Below are 23,424 nucleotides of genomic sequence, written 5' to 3' on the forward strand. Positions count from 1 at the left end.
AGCTCCTATGATTGCTCACAGACATGAACAATTGTTATTTCAGCCTGTCACTCGTGTACCCAATGCATGATTGCATTGATTTATTAATTTGCAGGATTTAAGGAGACCTTTCGAGCGAATAGGACTAACCAGCAGGCCAATTGACGTGATCATCGCAGCTTGGCGAGATGGCACAAGAAGGCAGTATTCTACATACATAAAACAATGGAAAAGGTTTTGTGAGGATTCACACCTGAACTACTTTAAGGCTGATGTTTTGGAATATCTTTCAGTTTTGTTTTTTGATAAGCGTCTTAGTTATAGCACTATTAACACTGCTTGCAGTGCTTTATCATCGTACCTAGTGCTTGGGCTGGGACATCAAACTATTGGCACTCATCCATTGGTGTCAACGTTCATGAAAGGTGTCTTTAATATGAACCCTCCAAGGCCTAGATATAATGAAGTGTGGAATGTGAAAGTAGTTTTAACTTTGCTTCGCAATCTGGCATCCGCTGCATCGCTGACGTTGGAACAGCTCACTCATAACTTAGTGATGCTTATGGCACTTATTTCAGTGCAAAGAGCTCAGTCTTTGCACAAACTCCGTCTGGATAACTCTGCTGTAACTGACAAGAAAGTGGTATTTTATGTGGCTGATCTGATAAAGCAGAGCAGGCCAGGCACGGTGGGGTACAAGTTAGATATGGCAGCATACCCACCGGATCGGAGATTGTGTGTTGTTACTTATATGAAGAATTACATTGAGGTTACTAAAAACCTTCGAGATGAGGAAAAAGCTTTCTTCATAAGTTATAAAAAGCCACACAAGAGTGTCGGTGCAGACTATTTCAAGATTGATAAAGTGTACTGTTGGAAGCGGGAGTGAATACTGATATTTTCAAGTCTCACTCTACCAGGGCTGCAGCCACGGCAGCAGCAAATAGAATGGAGGTTCCTCGTGATCACATTCTTGCAACAGCAGGATGGTCAGATGAATGCACGTTTCGGAAGTATAATAATAAACCGATTAACAGGTCTGGACAATTTGCAGAAAGAATTCAGGGCTGTGTTAATTGAGACACTTGTTTAACCCCGATGTAATGGGACTGGTTCTGTTAAGGGTGATATACATGTATTTAAAGTTAGCATCATGTTTGAATGGCCTATGTATTTTCTTTCAACCATTTATGGTTTATCTGTGTAGTGTGTTCACATACAGATTGGTTTACTGAATGAAACCACAGAGCTTCGAAGGCTTCACGTAGTCTCGTCACAAGACTTCGAAATAAAATAGAAAAATTAAACGAGAACTTACCATTTGAAGTTTGATCTTTATTTTATGAGAAGTTGGAGTGAGAGACTACGTGCCCTCCACTCCCAACCCTGAATCTCATTAAGATCATTTGGTAAGTCAAGGGTTATTAATCTTTCCATAGTTTAAGTTGGTGCAAGTGGTCTGTAGTTTCATACAGTTGCTTTGAAGATTGACGCGCATGCGGGCTGGCGGGTTCTTCACTTAGTCTCTCACTCCAACTTCTCATAAAATATAGATCAAACTTCAAACGGTAAGTTCTCGTTTGATCTTTCTATGAAACCTGGAAAATAGATAAAATTTGAAGCAGAATGCTTCATTAAAATTAAATTTTACCTCCCATTTTGGAGCTACATGCATTCGACTCCCAAAATGCAACACAAATAATACATATATATACACAATTTACTCAATGTTAACAACAATATATCTTTTGATAGACACAAAAAGCTGGATTAACTCAGTGGGACAGGCAACATCTCTGGAGAGAAGGAATGGGTGACGTTTTGAGTCAAGACCCTTCTTCATATATATTTGTTTAAATTGCAAGGATAGAGTATACAGTTAAAAGCAAGACCCTTAACAGCATTGAAGTGCAGAGAGATTCTGGAGCTTGAGCAAGTTCATAGCTCACGAAAGGTGGCAGTAGAAGTGGATAGGATGGTAAAGGAGGCATATGGTATACTTAGAAACATAGAAAATAGTTGCAGGAGGAGGTCATTCAGCCCTTCGAACCAGCACCGCCATTCATTGTGATCATGGCTGATCGTCCCCAATCAATAACCCGTGCCTGCCTTCTCCCCATATCCCTTGATTCCATAGCCCCTAGAGCTCTATCTAACTCTCTCTTAAATCCATCCACTTGCCTTTATTACTAGGGGCATTGAATATAAGAGTCAGGAAGTCATGATGCAAATCTATATAACTTTGGTTTAGCCACATTTGGTGTATTGCATGCAGTTCTGGTTGCCCGATTACAGGAATGATATGGAAGCTTTGGAAATGGTGCAGAGGAGGTTTACCAGAAAGCTGCCTGGATTAGAGGGTTTCATCCAAAGGGAGCGATTGAATAGACTTGAATTGTTTTCTCTGGAGTATTGGGTGGAGATTTGATAGAAGTATATACAATTATGAGAGGCATAGATATGGTAGATAATTAGAACCTTTTAGTCAGGGTGGAAATGCCCAACACTAGAGGGCATACAGCAGCTATAAGGTGAGAGGGGGAAAGTTTAATGGCAATGTGCAGGGCAAGTTTTTTTTACTCAGAGTAGTGAGTGCCTGCAACACACTGCCAGTTGGAGTGGAGGAGGCAAATACCATAGTGGCATTTAAAAAGCTTTTTAGATATGCACTTAGGAGTGCAGGGAGTATACGAATATTGATCATGTGCAGGCAGATAAAATCAGTTTAAATAGGTATCATGTTTGGCACAAACATTGTGGGCTGAAGGGCCTGTTCCTGTGCTGTACAGTTCTATGTTCTAAAAGATTTAACTGAGCCTCTCAACTCTTGCAAGCCTCATCATTAGTGGGACTTTGCTAAAACAGCGGTGAGTGGGTTTCAGGTTTGAGATTATTAACATTTTCACCGCACAAGTAAACTTACTGGTTATGGGTGAGTATAAATGTCCCCTAATTGTTCCTGCACAAAAAGACATCTGTGGATAACTTAAAACAGCCTACCTGTTAAATTCCACCATTCTTGTGACTTCTTCCACCACAATTGCAGTTAAAAGAAAAATTCCCATGTTGAAGTTCTATTAAAAGAATCAAAGCTCAATATCGAGCATGTGTAAAGACTGTCCTGAACCAGGGCACTATTTGGGGAATTAGTCCTAAGAAGGAAAACACCCATCAATTTGTAAACAAGCTATCCACAGAAATACATGTAGTTGGTTATTGTGTAAGCAGGAAATTCAATCTGCAGTAATGCTGCATATCAGCTCATGCATTAAGAATGACCATGTGGAGGTACCGGAGGTACCGGAGGTTATTCAAAGGGGAAGGTAAAGGAAAGAGCACGAAATGGCACTAGTAAATCGTGAACCTGGTAGCATTAGCATTAACAAGACTTGTCATGTTACTGCATCAATTGAGATGGTCCGGTGCTGCCAGGGAAACCATCATTAAATATGCTATCCTTTTAGCAGCAATTTGTGTCAAGAGAGCCTTTCCAGTTAGGCATAAAATAGAGTGCTTGTATGTTGTGAAGATAGACACAAAATGCTGGAGTAACTAAACAGGCCAGGTAGCATCTCTGGAGAGAAGGAATGTGGCGTTTCGGGCCGAAAACCTTCTTCAGACTTTTGTGTTGACTTCTTCAATGTCTTTATGACTGCTCCTGTGTCTCACATAAAATGTTAAAACACATGGAGTCATAGAGTCCTACAGCACGGAAACATGCCCTTTAGCATAATTCGTCCATGCCAACCAAGATGCCTCATCTAAGCTACTAGTTGCGTGCATTTTGTCTATATCCCTCCAAACCTTGATTTTCCATGTATTTTTAAATGTTGTTATAGTACCTGCCTCAACCACCTCCTCTGGCAGCTCATTCCATTTACCCCCCACCTCTGTGTGGAAAGGATGCTCCTCAGGTTCCTATCACCTCCTTCCCCTCTCACCTTAAACCTATGTTCTCTGGTTCTTGATTCATCTCCCCTATCAATTCCCCTCATGATTTTATACATCACTCCAAGAACATCCCTAAACCACATGTGCTCCAAGGGATAAAGTCTTATGGCTTCTGTGGCATTCTTACTGGTGTCACCTGCTCTCAGTAAGCAGCTTCCGGGGAATTGCTTCAGTACTGTTGAATATTACTGGCACCAGAAGCACCAGATTTATAGCAAATGATTCAATGGTGATTTCATTGTCACATATGGCAAACACACAGTGAAATTATTTTCTAACAAACAGTCGTGTAGAGTAATGAGAGACCAAATGACCCTATGCCATGAGAATGCGAAATTTGCATTTCTGCTCATAAACACGATTATTCAGTACAGCTGCAGTTAACCGTGCTGTAAAACTGGTTCGCAGGTCAGCACTGATTGAAGCTATACTGCTTAAAGCTGATGCATTTCTTAAAGGGGACGTTGAGTTTGGCTTTGGGAATTGTGCTCTTACGTGTGATGATGACAAAGGTGGTTGGATCAAATAAGCACGATAAAGAAATAATTATATGTTTTCATACTGTTGACCTGGAGTTCATTGACCTGGGGTAGGAGGAAAGAGGAAGGCATATAATCTATCTGCAAATCACCAAGATATCTCCCAGGCAATTGAATCATCCTACCACAACTAGAGAGCAGTCCTGAACTACTATCTACCTCATGGGTGACCTATGGACTATCTTTGATTGGACTTTACTGGCTTTATCTTGCACTAAACATTATTCCTTTATAACGTCAGTACATTATGAATGGATCGATTGTCATCATGTATTGTCTTTCCACTGACTTGTTAGGGTGCAACAGAAGCTTTTCACTGTACCTCGGTACACGTGACAACAAACTAATCGAAATTAAAACTAAACTAAGGTGCATGATGCTCAGGCACTGTGAAGGAGAGGGTTTATAAGGTTTACAGTATAAGGTCTGAAGCCAAGCAGGGTTGCAAAAATGACAATTTCAAACATTTGTTTGAGGTCAGTGAGAGTACTTTCAGCCATACAACCAATACGCTGCTCAATGGCGCAGCACCCCCATAGCTCACCTGTCAACAACCTCCATCAATACAGGTGTTTAGCTAACATTCATTTCCTATACCACACAACATGCCTCACACCCCAAACTTCATAGCTCATGCAAGCTGTCTATTACTCAACCATGACAATCACCTAACCTAAATACATTCCATAATCCTCATTGATGCATTTTCCTTTCTCTCTTGAAGGAAAGTGTGAGACCCAATTGGAAGCAGCAGCTAACTGAGAATTTTGAGTTTATGAGGTATGAAGTTTAGAGGGATAAGGACCAACTGCGGCAAATAGCTGGGGCATCTTAGCAGGCATGGACAAGTTGGGGCTATGACTCCAACAGCCCGTCTGCATAGAGAATATAGCAATGGCCCTACAGTGCTCTCCATAATGTTTGGATCAAAGACCCATCATATATTAATTTGCCTCTGGACTCCACAATTTGAAATTTGTAATAGAAAAATCACTGGTAAAAGTGCACATTGTCAGATTTTAATAACAGCCTTTTTTTATACATCTTGGTTTCACCATGTAGAAATTACAGCAGTGTTTATACATAGTCCCCCCATTTCAGGGCACCACAATAGACAATAGGTGCAGGAGTAGGCCATTCGGCCCTTCAAGCAAGCACCGCCATTCAATGTGGTCATGGCTGATCATCCCCAATCAGTACCCTGTTCCTGCCTTCTCCCCATATCCCCTGACTCTGCTATTTGTAAGAGCCCTATCCAACTCTCTCTTGAAACCATCCAGAGAACCTGCCTCCACCGCCCTCTGAGGCAGAGAATTCCACAGACTCACCACTCTCTGTGAGAAAAAGTGTTTCCTCGTCTCCGTTCTAAATGGCTTACTCCTTATTCTTAAACTGTGGCCCCTGGTTCTGGACTCCCCCAACATCAGGAACATGTTTCCTGCCTCCAGCATGTCCAAGCCCTTAACAATCTTATATGTTACAATGAGATCCCCTCTCGTCCTTCTAAACTCCAGAGTGTACAAGCCCAGCTGCTCCATTCTCTCAGCATATGACAATCCCGCCATCCCGGGAATTAACCTTGTTAAACCTACGCTGCACTCCCTCAATAGCAAGAATGTTCTTCCTCAAATTAGGGGATCAAAACTGCACTCAATACTCCAGGTGTGGTCTCACTAGGGCTCTGTACAACTGCAGAAGGACCTCTTTGCTCCTAAATTCGATTCCGCGGAATAGCTCTGTGTGCAATGCCTCATAAGCATTGTCAAGTCCTTCCCTCCACATATTCATTCTCACACTGCTGCTCTATCATGCACCCTGACAATTTACTTTGTATTTATCTTTTCCTTACTCATAATGTAAGAGATACTGGCAGGAGTAGACCTTCTGGCCCCCTCCTGCCTCGTTCAATAAATCATGACTGACATTTCATCTCAACGCCACGTTCCTGCACTAACTACACATTCCTTTATTCACATATCCTCCAAAAATCTGTTGTCCCCGTTTTGAACATTCTCAGCAAGTGACCCTGCAATGGCCTATTGAACAGAGAATTCCAAAACATTTATTATATTCTGAGAAAATAAATCTTATTTCTGCCATAAATGGTTGGCCCTTTATTTTGAGACTATGACTCCTTGTTCTAGACATCAGAGAAACCTAATCCTTGTGTTTACCCTGTCAAAACTCCTCCCACCACCTCTCAATTAACTTTAAGCCTGCTCTCCTGCCTTTTTACATCACCAATCCCAACACAATTTAATTAGAAGCTGGTCCATTAGAACTCCCTTTCTTTCCCTGGTACCAGTCTTCATGAATCAAAACTCCTACCTCCCACACCATTCCAGCCAAATGTCTAATACTTATCTGTTTTGGCCCTGTGCCAATTTCATGGTTGTGGCTCCAGGAACAATCCAGAGATGTTCCATTTTAATTTACACTCTTTAACTCTCTCAGCAAACTTCCCCTCTTGTTCGGTCTATGCTGGTGATTCCTCTATGGGCCGCAACAATAGAGTTGGAATCCATTTCCTTGCACCCCATTTAGCTGCAAGAGGACATCATTAAACTTGGCTCAGGGCAAAACCTTTGCAACTCATGATCCAGGCTGCAGGGCACAGTATCTACAGTTGCACCGCTGCCTCATACCGTACCTACTGCATCCCTTAAAGGACTCTGTGACCAATCTAAGTGAGTATGCCACTGCCATCATAAGCTTAATCTTTAAATGTGTTTCAGAAAGACATGTTAACAAAGTCAATCCCTGTGTTCCACAACTGGAAACCATGGATGAATAGTGAGATCTATTCCCATATGAGGTCCAAGCCTGTGGTGTTCAAATCAAATGAGAGTGAGCGGTACAAGAAATGTATGTACAATGGTCACAAAGTCATCATGGATGCCAAGAGGAAATGCTGTAACAAACTATGGATCCAGCATATCCACATAGATATTCATCGAATATGGCAAGGGTTGCATACTAAACGGGCTGCAGTAAAGGTGGGCAGTTTCACTGGAAACAACGCATTTCTCCCCAAAGATGAATGGTAGGTTGGTGGATTCATGTATCACTGTTGCAGATGTAAGATTGGCCTTCCTTAGAGTGAACCCACAGAAAGGAACTTGCCCGGATGGGGTTACTGGCCATGACCCAGAACCCAAAGAGGATCTAATGGCAGGAGAATTCACACACATCATTTACTTCTCCCTACTACATTCTGAAGTTCCCAAATGCTTTAAGAAGATCATTATCATCCCAGTGCCAAAGAATACTAAATTAACATGCCTTAATGATTATCGTCCTTAATATCTCTGACATCCACCATCAGGAAATGCTTCAAGAGGTTGATCATGGTGCATATTAATTCCAGCCACCTAGATGATGTTGATCCCATGCAATTGGCTTACCATTGCAATAGGACCAAGACAGACGCTATCTCCTACACTCTCACTGGAGCATCTGGATAACAAGGGCACTTATGACAGACTTCTATTTATTGACTATAGGTCAGCCTTCAACACCACAATCCTAACCAAATCCATCTCCAAACTTCTGGACCAAGGAGGTAGCACCCATCTCCGCCACTGGATCCACAATTTCAAACCCATAGATCACAATCAGTGAGGCTTGGTGACAAAACATCCTCCAGGATAATTCTCAATGGTGGAGCTCTACAAGGAAGCATTGCCAGTCCCTTAGCATATTCCCTCTACACTCATGGCTGTGTGGCCAAATTCTGCTTCACATTCTTTTCAAGTTTGCAGATGGCACTATTGCAGTGGGCCACATCTCAAACCATGATGAGCTGTTAACAGGAAAAAGAAAAAGGGAAAGTGCTTAATAACATGGTATGAAGACAACAACCTCTTCCTCAATGTTAGCAAAATGAAGCAGCTTGTTATTCCCTTCAGGAAACGAGATAGTGTACAAAGCTCTAGTCAGCATCAATGGTGCTAAAGTGGAAATAGTAAATATGTTCAAGTTACTAAGCATAAATATCACCAACAATTACATTGAAGTTACCACATTGAAGTTACTGCCAAGAAAGTTCATCAATGTATTTACTTGCTTGGAAGGCGAAGGAAGTTTGGCATGTCTCCAATGATTCTTACCAACTTCTAGATTGCGCCATGGAATACATCCCATCGGGATGCTCACAACTTGATTTTACAACAGGTCTGCCCAAGAACCCAAAAAATTGCAGAGTTGTGTATGTAGCCCAGTCCATCACACAAACCAGTCTTCCACCCAACAGGGGCTGAAGAAGGGTCTGGACCCAAAACGTCACCCATTCTCTCCAGAGATGCTGCCTGTCCCGCTGAGTTACTCCAGCTTTTTGTGTCTATCTTCCACCCAACAACTTAATCTACACTACTTCATACAGCCTCAGCAAAGCAGCTAGCATAATCAAAGACCACATTGTACAAAAGCTTTAAAGTGTGTACCTACCAGATTTAGGAACCACCTCTTGCATACTGTCATCAGATCACTGAATGATTCTCTCATAAACTAAGTGTGTGTGGTCCCAATCTCCAAACATGCCTCATTGCAGCCTTTGTACTTTTTTATTTCTTTGCACTTTCTCTGTAGTTGTAATGCTTCTCTTCCTCTTGCGTATGGCGTGCACAGCCTAAAGTTGTAGGACAACTTGTTCTATTTGATCTTATTTGATTGTTCATGCCGGGTTGATTACATTCATCCAAACAGGGCGGACCATGTGAAGGTTGAACTCTTCCACCCTGTTGTAATGCTATTACAGTGCTAATAGAACCACTGCCTCAGAGTGCCAGAGATCTGGGTTCAATCGAATGTTGGATGTTCAACCTTGGATGTTGTTTGTGTGGAGTTTTCATGATCTCCCTGTGACCATGTGGGTTTCCTCCTTCATTCAAATGAAATGCGGGTTATTAGATTCATTTGCCACTGTAAATTGACCTCAATTGCAATTTGATGCATCATGCCTGAGTCTACAAGTGTGTCAATTATATTGGCCGGCAGATGGAATCTGAATAGAATGGACGCCAAGCTTTGTGCTATTTGGCATTGATTGCATTCTTGGCAGGTTTCCCCAAAGCATCTCAAAATGCAGACCAGTGAGATTCCATTTGTGATCCGTCTCATCATCACCCTCAATGCTTTCCTTATAGCTGTGTGACACTTCACTCTTCAGGGATCTGGCACTTGCACTACTACCCCTGCCTGCTAATAGTGTTTCACTGTTGCCTTATGCTTTACAGTGCCAGTGTCTGGATTATTGGCTGAATTAAGGGACAAACATCGAGAATTTGGAGCAGAAAAAATGTTTACATATATATTGTAATTTGTGCATTATAATAAAAACACTACATTGTGCCCGGTAAAGAGCTACCCATCATGAAATTGGCATGTGCGGACAACATCAATGAGCAAACTGTGCTTTTCTAACTCCGGATGGAAAATGGAGCAAACCATTACATACTTTGTACCTCTTCAATTCAGGTGCATTAAATCGCCCCTTTTGGAATATCTTCTTAACTTTCTCTGGTTTTCCAAAATGATTTTAATGTGGTACCCTTTTACATGCAGAGAATGACATTAGACTATAGTCTTCAGAGTTACAATGTACAACTATGCACTGACCAGGGATCACCCTGTACACTAGCATTATCCTGCACACTAGGGGCAATTTACAACTTACAGAAGCCAATTAACCTACAAACCTGTGTCTTTGGAGTGTGGGAAGAAACCAGAGGACCCGGGGAAAATACACGTGGCCACAGGGAGAACGTACAAACTCCATACAGATAGCACCAATAGTCCGGATCAGACCTGAGTCTCTGGCACTCTGCCTCTGTAAGGCAGCAATTCTACCGCTGTGCCACTGTGCTGCCCTATAAAGCGCTTATAAAGATTTCAGCTTGAACAAGATGCTGCAATCTGTGGCTCTAATGAATGCTGATGATGGGCCCTGAATGTTGCATAGGGGTCCAAAGGGCTGCTCCATAACATGTGGGAGGCACATCACCCCCCTGCCCGTCCTATTAGGATGCTTCACAATTAGATTTGGTTATTGGTCTGCTCAAGACCACTAGTGGACACAGACCAGTCTATTATACATGCTAGCCTCCGCTTCTCATCTACACTTACACACTGCATCAAGAAAGCATCCAACATAATTGTGGACCATTCACACTGCAGTCATTCATTCGTCCCTCTCCTGTTGGCCAGAAGATACTAAAGCTTAAAAGCACATACAGTGCCCTCCATAATGACACATAAAGACAAAGACCCATCATTTATTTATTTGTCTCTGCACTCCACCATTTGAGATTTATAATAGAAAAAAATCACATGTGGTTAAAGTGCATATTGTCAGATTTTAATAAAGGCCATTTTATTAACACCCCCCCCCATAATGTTTGGGACACAGCAATGTCATGTAAATGAAAGTAGTCATGTTTAGTTTATTTTATCCTTTGCATGCAATGACTGCTTGAAGTCTATGATTTATGGACATCACCAGCTGTTGGGTGTCTTCTCTGGTGATGCTCTGTCAGGCCTGTATTGCAGCTTGCACTTCGGCATATAAATGGCATGCTTTATTAGGTTCAGATCGGGTGATTAACTTGGCCACTCAAGAATTTACTCTTTTTTAGCTTTGAAAAACTCCTTTGTTGCTTTAGCAGGATGTTTGGGATCATTGTCATGCTGTAGAATGAACCGCCGGCCAATGAGTTTTGAGGCATTTGTTTGAACATTTTGAGCAGATAGGATTTGTCTATACACTTCAGAATTCATTATGCTACTCCCATCAGTAGTTGTATCGTCAAAGATAAGTGAGCCAGTTCTTTCAGCAGCCAAACATGCCAAGGCCATAACACCCCCAACACCGTGTTTTACAGATGAGGTGGTATGCTTTGGATCTTGGGCAGTTCCTTCTCTCCTCCATACTTTGCTCTTGCCATCACTCTAATATAAGTTAATCTTCGTCTCATCTGTCCACAAGATCTTTTTCCAGAACTGTGGTTGCTCTTTTAAGTACTTCTTGGCAAACTGTAACCTGGCCATCCTATTTTTGCAGCTAACCAGTGGTTTGCATCTTGGAGTGTAACCTCTGTATTTCTGCTCATGAATTCTTCTGCTGACAGTGTTCATTGACAAATCCACACCTGACTCCTGAAGAGTGTTTCTGATCTGTCGGACAGGTGTTTGGGGATTTTTCTTTATTATAGAGAGAATTCTACCGTCATCAGCTGTGGATGTCTTCCTTGACTTGCCAGTCCCTTTGCGATTAGTAAGCTCACCAGTGCTCTCTTTCTTCTTAATTATGTTCCAAACAGTTGATTTTAGTAAGCCTAAGATTTGAGTGATGTCTCTAACAGTTTTATTCTTGTTTCTCAGTCTCATAATGGCTTATTTGACTTTCATTAGCACAACTTTGGTCCTCATGTTGTTAAACAGCAATAAAAGTTTCCAAAGGTGATGGAAAGACAGGAGGCAAGACTAGGTGCTGAAAGCTCTCTTGTACCTGCATTAAGGAAGCAATTAAACACAACTATGCAATTACAAATACCCGTGAAGCCATGTGTCCCAAAAATTATGGTTCCCTAAAATGGGGGGAGGCTATGTATAAACCCTACTGCAATTTGCACATGGTAAAACCAGAATGTATAAACATAGCCTTTTATTAAAATCTGACAATTTGCACTTTAACCACATGTGATTTTTTCTATTACAAATCTCAATTTGTGGAGTGCAGAGGCAAATAAATAAATGACAGGTCTTTGTCCCAAACATTATGGAGGGCACCGTAACTGCAGATACACTAAAGGACACAAATGCTGGAGGAACCCAGCGGGTCAGGCAAGATCTCTGGAGAACATGGATAGGTGACGCTTCAGGTCAAGACCAGTCTTCGGACAATAATAAATCAATAGCAATACTTCTAAATGTCCCTCATCGCCAAGGCAGCCCCACAGAGTTATTTTACAGTGCTGACCCAATTCCCAGCGGGTGGCATGTAAAGAGAGGGCAGCTGTGGGTTCAGAAAGCAGCTGCCACCTGTAAAGAAAGTGGACAGCTTCCAACTCTATAAATGGGAAGACACCGCAAGGGCAATTTCTTAAAATGAACAGTTGTTCTAATTTGTTTGATCACACCTGATATGGTGTTTGGATAAGGCTCAGAGACCATTTAGTATAGAATGGATGAAAACCTATTTCTAGTTAAAAGTATCTTTAAATTCATTGCATTCTTGGTATTACTCCATAGAATAATTGAATCGCAGGGTCATACAGCATGAAACAGCACAACTCGTTCAGGTCAACCAAGATGCCTCATTTGCCCGCATTTGGCCTATATCCTTCTAAACCTTTCCTCTCCATGTACGTATTCAAATGTAATTGCACCTGCTTCAAAACTTCCTCTGGCAGCTCAGACTATATACTCACTACCCTTTATATGAACAAAGTATACCTCAGATCCTCTTTAAATCTTCCCCCTCTCACCCTAAACTCATGTCCTCTAGTTTTTGACTTCCCTACGATGGGAAAAAAGACAGTGAATACCCCTATCTAAGTCTCTCATGACTTTATAAACCTCAAAAAGGTCATCCCTGATATTCCTTCACTGCAGGGAAAACAAACCCAGCTTATAATTAAAGGCCAGTTTGCAATGAAGGGAGGGTCGATAGTATGAAGTACATGTTCACAACTTCACTAGGTTTTGAGCTCTTGAGGTTGTGGGATGATGAAGGAATTGTATGCGAGCAAGAAAAAGGATATCATCATGCTCACTGAATCCAGTTCTGCCCCTGCTCACAACCTCAGTAGTGTGATTAGCTTGTGCATCTCCACTTTCTGTTCTTGTGCAGTTCCATGTGCTATGAGTGCCGAGACTGAAAGGAATGTCATGGACTGATAGTGTGAATGACATATGGTGCCATTGGTAAGTTACAGAATTAGAGCTGTATTTGTCAACCTCAAAGGTTTATTAGTCTTCTGGTACAGCATCTTTGAGGCTAAAACCCTGGCATTCGCCTTTGTAACCATCCGTGGCTACTGACTTCTTTAACACATCTGATGGTCTCACAATTTCTATTGGGTTCAAGACATTTCTTTACCGTCTCACATTTTCTGATGAGATCTCCACATCAACATGCGAAAACTGAGCTGTTATTATCATCTGATTACCATTGACACATTCAGTCATTAATTGCTAAAAAAGGAGTAAATATCTGAATGAAGTCCAGGCTGACAGGGTTAACAGGCCTCCTTCATGTTATGAATATATTGGAAGTAAACATGGGCCTTTCAACTTAATTCTTAGTTATTTCAGTACTAAATACACAATACAAGTATTTCCTGTTTCTCTAAATTTGACATTGTTGGTCTTCATTAAACTCCTCCTGTACTTCTTTTCACTTACGCATTTATCTTACTCAGGCTTAATATTCTGACTTGCCTTCTTTAATACAACATTAAGTTCTCGACTAAGTTGCCCAATGGCAAATTTAACTCATTTGCAAAGTGTTTCTATGCAGAAGCTGACGATGCAAGTTGGCAACTGAGACCCTCCATTCTGTATTTTATTTGGATCTAATTGCTTATCCTTCAATACTTCTGTAAAGTTCAATTTCCAAGACTTACCCAAGAAAAAAATCATTATTATGCAGGGGTGCTGGCGTAAAAGGTCAAACTGCTAGAAGAACTCAGCGTGTCAGAGATCACCGTGGGGTCAATGGGATGGTTGACATTTTGTTGTTGGACATTGTATTGTGCTGGAGCTATTTTTACATTATAGGTGCTCGAAAGCCTTTGTCATAATTCCAGCCTTGTTTGATTGCACCAGCATGCATTTCATTCTAGTGGTCCTGCTGCATCTCCACGTCCTCAGCACTAGCTGTAACTGACAGACATACAGTACATATAGTTTGCAGTGGAAGCTAACAACCCAACTCAAGCTTGGCTGGACCTCAGTGTAAGTTTGAGTTTGGGTGGGTTATCTGTCCATTCTCATGGAATGATCAGGGTGAGCTTGGTCAAATTGTGCCCACCCTACTATTTCACCCAGGTCAGAACAATTTGCTTAGTATCACCACATGTGAATAGCATGTTTGAGATTGTTATAATCCCAGAGTGTGTTAATGTAAGAGTGGGAGACACAGTCCTTGAACACATTATGTGCATTTGGGTCAGAACTGTGTTCAGAACGGCCATGATCTTATTGGGTTCATGAAGGGTTTTAATTTCTGACCAAGCCAGATTAAAAACTTATTTCAAGTTATCAAGAGGAGTTTGCTTCAATTCATACTAGTCTTGTTTACTATGTGTTATTATTGCACTGATAACATGATTATTTATCAACCACAACATGGAGCCTTTATTTAAATAATAGATAGACCTATGAGATATACATAACAAACAAATTAAATATTTCATTGAGTAATTGTGTGATATTTTGCAGCCTGCAGTTAATCTGCAGATTTATTCAAAAACAATACAAATTGGAGCAAGACTAGACTGCTTGCTCTTCAAACCTCTTCTGCTGTTGAGTAAGATTGTGGTTCTTTTGATCTTGTCATTAGTTCTATTTTCCTGTCCGTTGCAGGCACAAAAGGTCACTTTTTTTTTAAGTGCATCTTTCCTTTGGTCTGGACATTTAAAAAGTATAGGAAAAGTTTAAAGGAATATGGCCAAATGCGGCAGGTGGGACTATCGCAGATGGGTCACCTTGGTCAGCCTGGACATGTTGGGCTGAAAGGCCTGTTTCAGTGCTGTAAAACTTTATGACTATGATTATTCTGCATCCATGTGAACTCAAACAAGGGCAGGACTACTTAACGGATGCATCAATCAATTTAGTGCATTCAGGAACTCAGCTCACACACCATAATGCCACTTTTCCATCAACATACACCTGGAACTGTCCCTGCATTGAAACAAGAACTGCAGCATAATCTTGATCACAGTTCATGCCAGACCATAGGCATGAATTAAGATATTATTGAAACACAACTCTTTGTCTGCCAAACTATAGTGACTGCTGCCAATATTTTTTTTTATGCACTTTCAGAAGTTCCAAGGATAAGATCACAACGGACACTGAGTATTGAATGTGTTCCCTGTTCTGTGGGTTCTCAGTTAAAATCTAGCCAGACTGGTGATAGTTGGATTTCATAAATTCATAATAATAGGAACAGAATTAGGCCATTTGGCCCATCGAATCTACACCACCATTCAATCATGGCTGATCCAACTTTCCCTCTTAACCCCTTTCTCCTGCCTTTCCCCCATAACTCCTGACACCCGTACTAAACTCGTACTATCTATCCTGCCTTAAAAATATCAATTGACTTGACCTCCACAGCCTTCTGTGGCAATTATTTCCACAGATTCACCACCCTATGACTAAATTTGATGATATAAATTCAAACAAAATACAGAAAAGATCAGAAGAAACAGAAGCGATATGCCAAATGACTCATTTGAGCCTCCTCCACAATTCCAGTAGAATCCCTACTGATCTAAGGATTAATACGGAAAAATAAGGACGCAATAAGTATCCATCCTGAAGTTTGGATTAAGGCACATTCTTAAGATTTGGTTTGTGCACCTGATCCGGGAATGCATGATGCTAATTTGGATACTGAAATTGTAAATGTGTTCCATTTTACATTAGCAATGTCCCTTACCTTAACAGAACATTTTTTTGAACTGTTTAGTTTTGATTGAAGTTGATCAGGTGTTTATATTTTTCCAAAAAGAGATATTCTCTCACATTAGTAAAGAACTGCAGACAAATGCAATCGTTTGCAGAATACGTCAGATGGTCGCAATAAAAACAAAATCAAATCAATAAAAACAATCAAGCAAGCTCCTTAGGAAAAAAAAGGTGCACAGATCTTTACTGCCCAAATTACAAATACACACCCAGTCCTGTGTTCTCTTGAGCAAGGACATAAATTCAAATAGATTATTTCAAGTAATGTGCTCTCTCCTTCATATTTACATGAAGAAAATGTAGCCAATACACTTTTAGTATTTCGCTTCCATGTTTTGGTCAACTCCACTCTCCAGCCGGTAGTCTTGTGCGAGTACGTGCGAAGTGTGTGCGCTCCGGTTTACACAAGCGACCATTCGCCGGGCGTAATGTCAGTTACCCCACACGCGTTGTATCTCTCACTTACCATCTCCAGTTTCAGTATCTGAATCTTGGTTTCCAATCTCTCCAGCGTGTTGCAGTTGTTGAGTGTGCCCGAGGCAGAGAGAGCTACCTTGTCGCCTGTGTGGCGGCCTGGCGGATCTTCCCTCAGTGATCGCAACAGGCTCTCAGGAATCTTGCGTCCCATCTTAATCTCCAGCTCCTTTAACTCTGGCTGAACACGTTCCTCCATCCTCGCCAGATGACTGGTTGCTGGTTCCAGACGGAATGATTATAGATTGTAACGCGTCAAATTAAACATTGTTGAACCAATGGTGAGGTTGTAGACGGAGTCCCACCAGCGTGTATCTATCTGATGATAACACAGTTAAAGCGGTTACTTCCTACTCCAGGAGTGACAGGTCGAGGCTGCCTCGCTTGGTCGAGGACAAGGTTCAGCTGGCAAAGATTGGCTCTGAAAAGTGCAGTCAGTGCTGAAGTCTGTCGTTCTTGCAGACACTTTTGGATTAATTCATTCACAACACGGTGCTGGAAGTGGGTGCTACAAATAGTTCGTTATCAGCACAGCGCTGGCTGATCTTGCAGAGCCTGTGTGTGTGTGTGACTCTCTCTCTCTCTCTCTCTCTCTCAACTCCCCACCCCGAAGCAGCAGAGCAAACATTCAGGTAAACCAGGGCACAGTGACCAACCCCTTTACCGTAATCCGCGAAGAAGTATCGCGTCCACTCTTTGCTGGCATCTCCGAGCCTCAGTTCCTCGCATGGATGGTGGCAAGAATTGTACTTTTGGCCAGACTGGCCGTTTTACAGATTGCGGTGAAATAGCTGCCTTCTAACAGCCGCCATCCTTATCGCCGTCATTCACAAACATAAAATGCGTGGCCCACACAGGGACGAGTTTCTATGATTGGGCGCCCTGTCTCCCGAATCTGACGCGATTGTGTACTCTACGCCATGGGAACAGATGATTGGAAAATAATCCAAACAGCTAGCAACTGCTTTATGACTAAGATCTCACCCTTGAGCTCATTGTAAACTCCAGCAACAGAACAATAAATATAATTAGTAATAACAGTAGTAGTAATTATGTCAACATATTGATATATCCGCAATTCGATTAAACGCAATCACGTAAGAACGCCCTACAACCACCAGACTATTAAAGTTCAGTGTGTGTATATATAAACATATATATATATATATATATATATATATATATATATATACTCAACTTATTATGTTGTTTATTATGGGTTTTACAGAGTGCTGTGTTTACATGTCTGTTGTACTTCTTCAATAATTTCACTGTTCGGTTTCCGGACATATGGCAATAAAAACTCTTGACTTCATTCAACCCGTTCCGTGTAAACCGAAATCCGGTACAACATCACCTAGCACTTCCACTAAAATATAAGCATGCAATGTTTAAACCTTTCATAGTAATCAATTCTAAACATTTCTCTAATTCTACCCTTTTAACATTTTAAGTCCACCTCAATTGAACTAGTCTAAAGAAAATGTTCATAAACTATGTCCTGTAGCGCTACACGTTTTTACTGTAAGCATTACAGTTATAATCTCTAAAACTATATGTCAAATGTTGTCCACGGTGCATGCATTCAATCAAAAACCCTTACTTCCTGTTTACACATTTTCAAATCCGGTGAATTCATTTTAAAAACAACACCTAAACCTTGTGAACGTTTGTATTACATTTGGACAATGCATGCCAACTATTATTCAATTCACGTGCTATTCTTCTGGATAACGTGCTCTCAAGTGCCACAGCGAATAGCTATTAAAAGATTGGTTTGTTGAGCAGAAAGTCTGTGCAGAGAAAACGATTAGCACACTTTGGACATTAAGAGAGGATTTCGCCCGGTGCCTGAGTGAACTTCATGTGTAGAGTGAATTGTGTCTGCAACCTCTTCTGTCTCTCTGGTGGTCCTGTGCAATCAATGCTGGTTGTGGGACCTCTAGTGGCACAGCACACGCCAATTCCCATGTCTTGGCAGCCCTCTCGTGGTGAGGGCCGACATTGATGGTGCAATTCACCACTGCCATCAATGCACCAACACGGCATTTGGACTACTGTGGAAAATAATATTTGCAGATTGAGAATGCAAACCTGGTTCAAATCTCAAGGTCTACTGAAAATAGCGGTGACAGACCAACAGATAAGCCTAGATGAGCCTTCAAATGGTCAAGGCATTGTAAGCTACAGACTAAGTGCGGATAAATGGGATAAATATAGATAGGCACTTTATAGTCAGCAGGGTGAGCTGAAGGGCTTTCATCTGTGCTACATGACTACACAACTTTATGCTTCTGAGACTTCAACTATCCAATGACAGGCACCTCAAGGCAGTGGAAAGATATCACTAAAGCAGTCTCTGCAAAATCTTCCAAATTTTCACTGTTTCCTTCCAGATCAATATCTGCAGAGTTCATACGTTATTACCCTCAGACAGGCTATATTTATCGCATGTTACACAAAAAAGCTGGAGAAACTCAGCGGGTGCAGCAGCATCTATGGAGCGAAGGAATTTATCGCATGGCAGGTACTAAATATCGGAAACAGCCATTCTATTCTGAACTCTGTCTTGCAAAGAGAATAGCAGATGGCCAGAGAAAGAAATTCAAGGATGTGGTTAAAGCTTCCTTGAAGAAATGCAATATCCTCACTGCCTCTTGGGAATCTTTGGGCCCATGAACGTCAAAGTGCAGAAGGAGCATTCTGAATGGTATTGAGAATATCAAGCCCACACATTACAATCCCTGCATTAATGGTGAAAGGAGCAAACACCTCTCAAACTAGCCAAACACCTGCCCTGTATTTCTTTAATCTGACAACCTTTTATCTCCATTTCATCTCTAGGCTTGGTTACTATTTCCACCCATCTACCATCCACAGCCATATAACTTGCCCAGCTCTGCCCCACTCCACCACTGCTTTCCAGTTTGCTCCCCCACCACTCAATCAGTCTGATGAAGGGTCCTGACCCAAAATGTTATCTGTCCACTTCCCCTAAACAGATGCTGCATGACACGTTGAGTTATTCCAGCACTTTGTTTTTTGTGCAGGTCAGTAGTTATTTTAACATAATAAAATTATACTCTTATGTGAGTTTGTTTTCTGTGGTTAGAATGTTACACATGGACCCATCTCACAATAAAATTCTCACTTTTAGTCAAGAAGGGATAGAAGCTGAATAGCCAACTGCTCCTCAGATCTTGTAAATATTTTGCTGAGGCTGATTGCCTCACAGTTTCTTTATCTAATTTAGTGTAACCATAGAGAGCCGAACTTTCCTCATCATGGGAAAAATTGTAGCTAAACTGCTGAGGATTTCTGGGCCCAAGCTGTCTTGGCCCACAAAGCTTCCATGCAAACCATTCCCTCAATAACCAAAATCCCCTCTCCTCATGATCAGAGTCGTTAATCTTCACCTGAGTGAAATTACTCTAGTACCTTTTATTTTGCTTCTTACTCTGGTTCCTTCTCGGCCCACTGTTCTCCTGTTCCTGCTTTTCAAATCTCTCAACCAGCCTTTCAGATCTCCCCATATCCTTTATGATTCCCCTCCTACTTTGTTGATTGCCCACCTCCTGGTTTCACTGAAGTCTCTTAGCTTGTCTGATCTCCCAGTACCTCTATGCCTTTACCCTGACCCTTCTGATTTATCCTCCCTCTCCTGTCTTCCCCTTGGCTCTCCAGTTCATTTTTGGCTCTCATTTCCAATTTTCGTCTGACCCTACCAACCTCTCCCTTTGGCTTTTCCGATCTCATACTTCTTCTTTTGTTTAAGGTAGCAGAAGCCTGCAGCAGGGTGATGCCATGAGGTTCGACATCTGTAGGTGCCCACCCTAAAAAGGGCGCATGCTCTCTGTTTGTTGTTGTTCGCCTGACTGAGGTCGCTTGACTGGGCTCACCACGAGGAGGTCGACAACATGAGCCCCGATCTCACACTCACCTTTGTAATCCTTTCATCTTTCCTACCCTCTCCCATGTCCCCTCCCAGCTTCCCTCAGTCCAGGGCGGAAATCGCTCGCAAAACATGGGGGAGACGCTGTTTCTTGGTGGTGCACGTGCGCGCACACACACGCGAGGCTTTGGAGGCTTCGGCCGTGGGCCCTGTGGAAGGTAACATCGGGAGCTGACCTGGATGGTGACCGACTCCGAACTCCAGCAACAGCAGCTTTGTCCGCCCGGAGTCGTGTGGCTTCAATCGGCCTGTTCGTGGGGTTTCATCGCCTGGCTCTTCACGGGGGCTTCAACATAGGGAGCCTCGATTGCCTTGACACAGCAATTTGACCGCGGGGCAGTGGAAGATTCCGCAGCCTATTTTAAGCCGTGCCGGGCGATGAAAGGCCCCGTGAAAGGGCCGATTCAAGCTCTGCTCTATGATCTTTGCTCCACCAGGATGTCACCCTCCTCCAATCACCGCGCACTATCCTCAGTCCCACCCCACTAATTCCGCCTCTGACCAACACCTCCCTCCTCCAATCATCGCGCTGAATCATCACCTGCTGACCGACATCTTTCTCATCCAATCCACACCTTTGATCATCAGTCCCACTGTCTCGCGGAAAGCAGAGATTTTTAATAGATCCTTTCACTGAATTTCAAAATCCGGATTACAAAACATGGGGGGGATTGTTCCCCACCTCTCAAAACATGGAGGGGACGTGTCCCCCCTGTCCCCTCCTGGATGTCTGCCCATGCTCCCCACTACACTGCTGCCATTGTTCTTCAACTCTGGTTTTCCATCTTCTCCAACACCTACCCAGGTCGTAGACCAGCGCCAGGGCCTGGAACTCGGCCTGGTTCTCATACTCGGCCTGGCCCTGGCTGTAGGCGGCCAAAGCATTCGCGGACCTGGGCCTCGCCAGAGTGCCCGCAGAGCAGGAAGCTGAGGCTGTGCTGCAGGATGGTGGTGGCCGGGCGGCCCGCAAGGCACTGGTACACCTTGACAAGGCCCCAGGCTTGGGCAATACTCCAGCCCTCAGCTCAGCCACCGCTTGGGCTCCAGTCAAAGCCCCGACTTCATCTCCGGGCTCGTCCCTGACGCTGAACCCAGGCTTGTCCTTGCTTCCAGCCCAGACCCAATCCCAGTCCCCGGGCTCGTCCTTGGCTCCAGTCCGGGCCCAGTCCCCGGGCTCGGCCCGCGGCATCACCCTCCCCACCAGGTACTGTGCGGCTGCAGCACTTTGGGCTGCAGTGCCACTCCTTCACCAAGGCGATCTCCAGTCGATTGACAGCGGACCCGCCTAATCAGTGCGGCGATGGTGCCAGGAAGGGTTGTCACTGTCCTGGTGATGCCCCTTCCTGACTGACAGGAGAGGAGACCGATCTGCGTGGCGGCGACTGACAGCAATTTTTACGATTTTTAAACCTTAATTAATTTTGCAATATACCATCGATCAGAAATAAACTTGTTGCACTCGCAGCGCAGGAGAACGGTAAGTTGACGAAAAGTCGTAGCGCTATCGCGTACCATTTTTGCGCAAATAGATAAACCCGCAAACCCGAAAGAGCACGTCAAGTCAAGTCAAGTCACATTTATTTATATAGCACATTTAAAAAACAACTCTCGTTGGCCAAAGTGCTTTACATTTGTTATAAGACTAGCACAACAAAACAAACTACATACATATATACATGCAGCCCTCACTCAGAGGACGTCAGGAAAGGCTTGGGAGTATAGATCAGAGTTTTAGTTATGTGTAGATAGATAGATAGATAGATAGATAGATAGATAGATAGATAGATAGATAGATAGATAGATAGATAGATAGATAGATAGATAGATAGATAGGTCGGTGGTAGAAGCAAGAAAGAGAGATAGGCCACGTTTATTTCCAGCCGTGTTGGAGACTAGAAATAACTTGAAATGGGCCTCGTTTCTCATTGACATCATCATATGGATTGTTGATGCCTACTGTGTTTCAGCCCTTATACCTTTCATAGATGATTGAGTTCTGCTTGTCTTACTGGGAGAGACCATGGGCAGTGTTAGAAACATAGAAATTAGGTGCAGGAGTAGGCCATTCGGCCCTTCGAGCCTGCACCGCCATTCAATATGATCATGGCTGATCATCCACCTCAGTATCCCGCACCTGTCTACTCTCCATACCCCCTGATCCCCTTAGCCACAAGGGCCACATCTAACTCCCTCTTAAATATAGCCAATGAACTGGCCTCAACTACCCTCTGTGGCAGAAAGTTCCAGAGATTCACCACTCTCTGTGTGAAAAAAGTTCTTCTCATCTCGGTTTTAAAGGATTTCCCCCTTATCCTTAAGCTGTGACCCCTTGTCCTGGACTTCCCTAGCATCGGGAACAATCTTCCTGCATCTAGCCTGTCCAACCCCTTAAGAATTTTGTAAGTTTCTATAAGATCCCCTCTCAATCTCCTAAATTCTAGAGAGTATAAACCAAGTCTATCCAGTCTTTTTCTTCATAAGACAGTCCTGACATCCCAGGAATCAGTCTGGTGAACCGTCTCTGCACTCCCTCTATGGCAATAATGTCCTTCCTCAGATTTGGAGACCAAAACTGTACGCAATACTCCAGGTGTGGTCTCACCAAGACCCTGTACAACTGCAGTAGAACCTCCCTGCTCCTATACTCAAATCCTTTTGCAATGAAAGCTAACATACCATTCGCTTTCTTTACTGCCTGCTGCACCTGCATGCCTACCTTCAATGACTGGTGTACCATGACACCCAGGTCTCGCTGCATCTCCCCCTTTCCCAATCGGCCACCATTTAGATAATAGTCTGCTTTCCCGTTTTTGCCACCAAAATGGATAACCT

The 23,424-nt window shown here is 42.8% G+C and overlaps 1 protein-coding gene across 1 annotated transcript in view; it reads right to left on the reverse strand.

Annotated features, from left to right (window-relative positions):
• LOC129695548 (leucine rich adaptor protein 1-like) overlaps positions 1–17,643 on the reverse strand; it is a 33,249-nt gene extending 15,606 nt beyond the window's left edge. Inside the window, exon 1 of the mRNA XM_055632595.1 lies at positions 16,633–17,643. Within this exon, the coding sequence (XP_055488570.1) occupies positions 16,633–16,839 (207 nt within the window). The 5' untranslated portion in view covers positions 16,840–17,643. The remainder of the gene's footprint in view (positions 1–16,632) is intronic.
• Positions 17,644–23,424: the final 5,781 nt, after the last annotated feature.

This window comes from Leucoraja erinacea, chromosome 3 (assembly GCF_028641065.1).
Source record: "Leucoraja erinacea ecotype New England chromosome 3, Leri_hhj_1, whole genome shotgun sequence".
NCBI classification, from domain to species: domain Eukaryota; kingdom Metazoa; phylum Chordata; class Chondrichthyes; order Rajiformes; family Rajidae; genus Leucoraja; species Leucoraja erinaceus.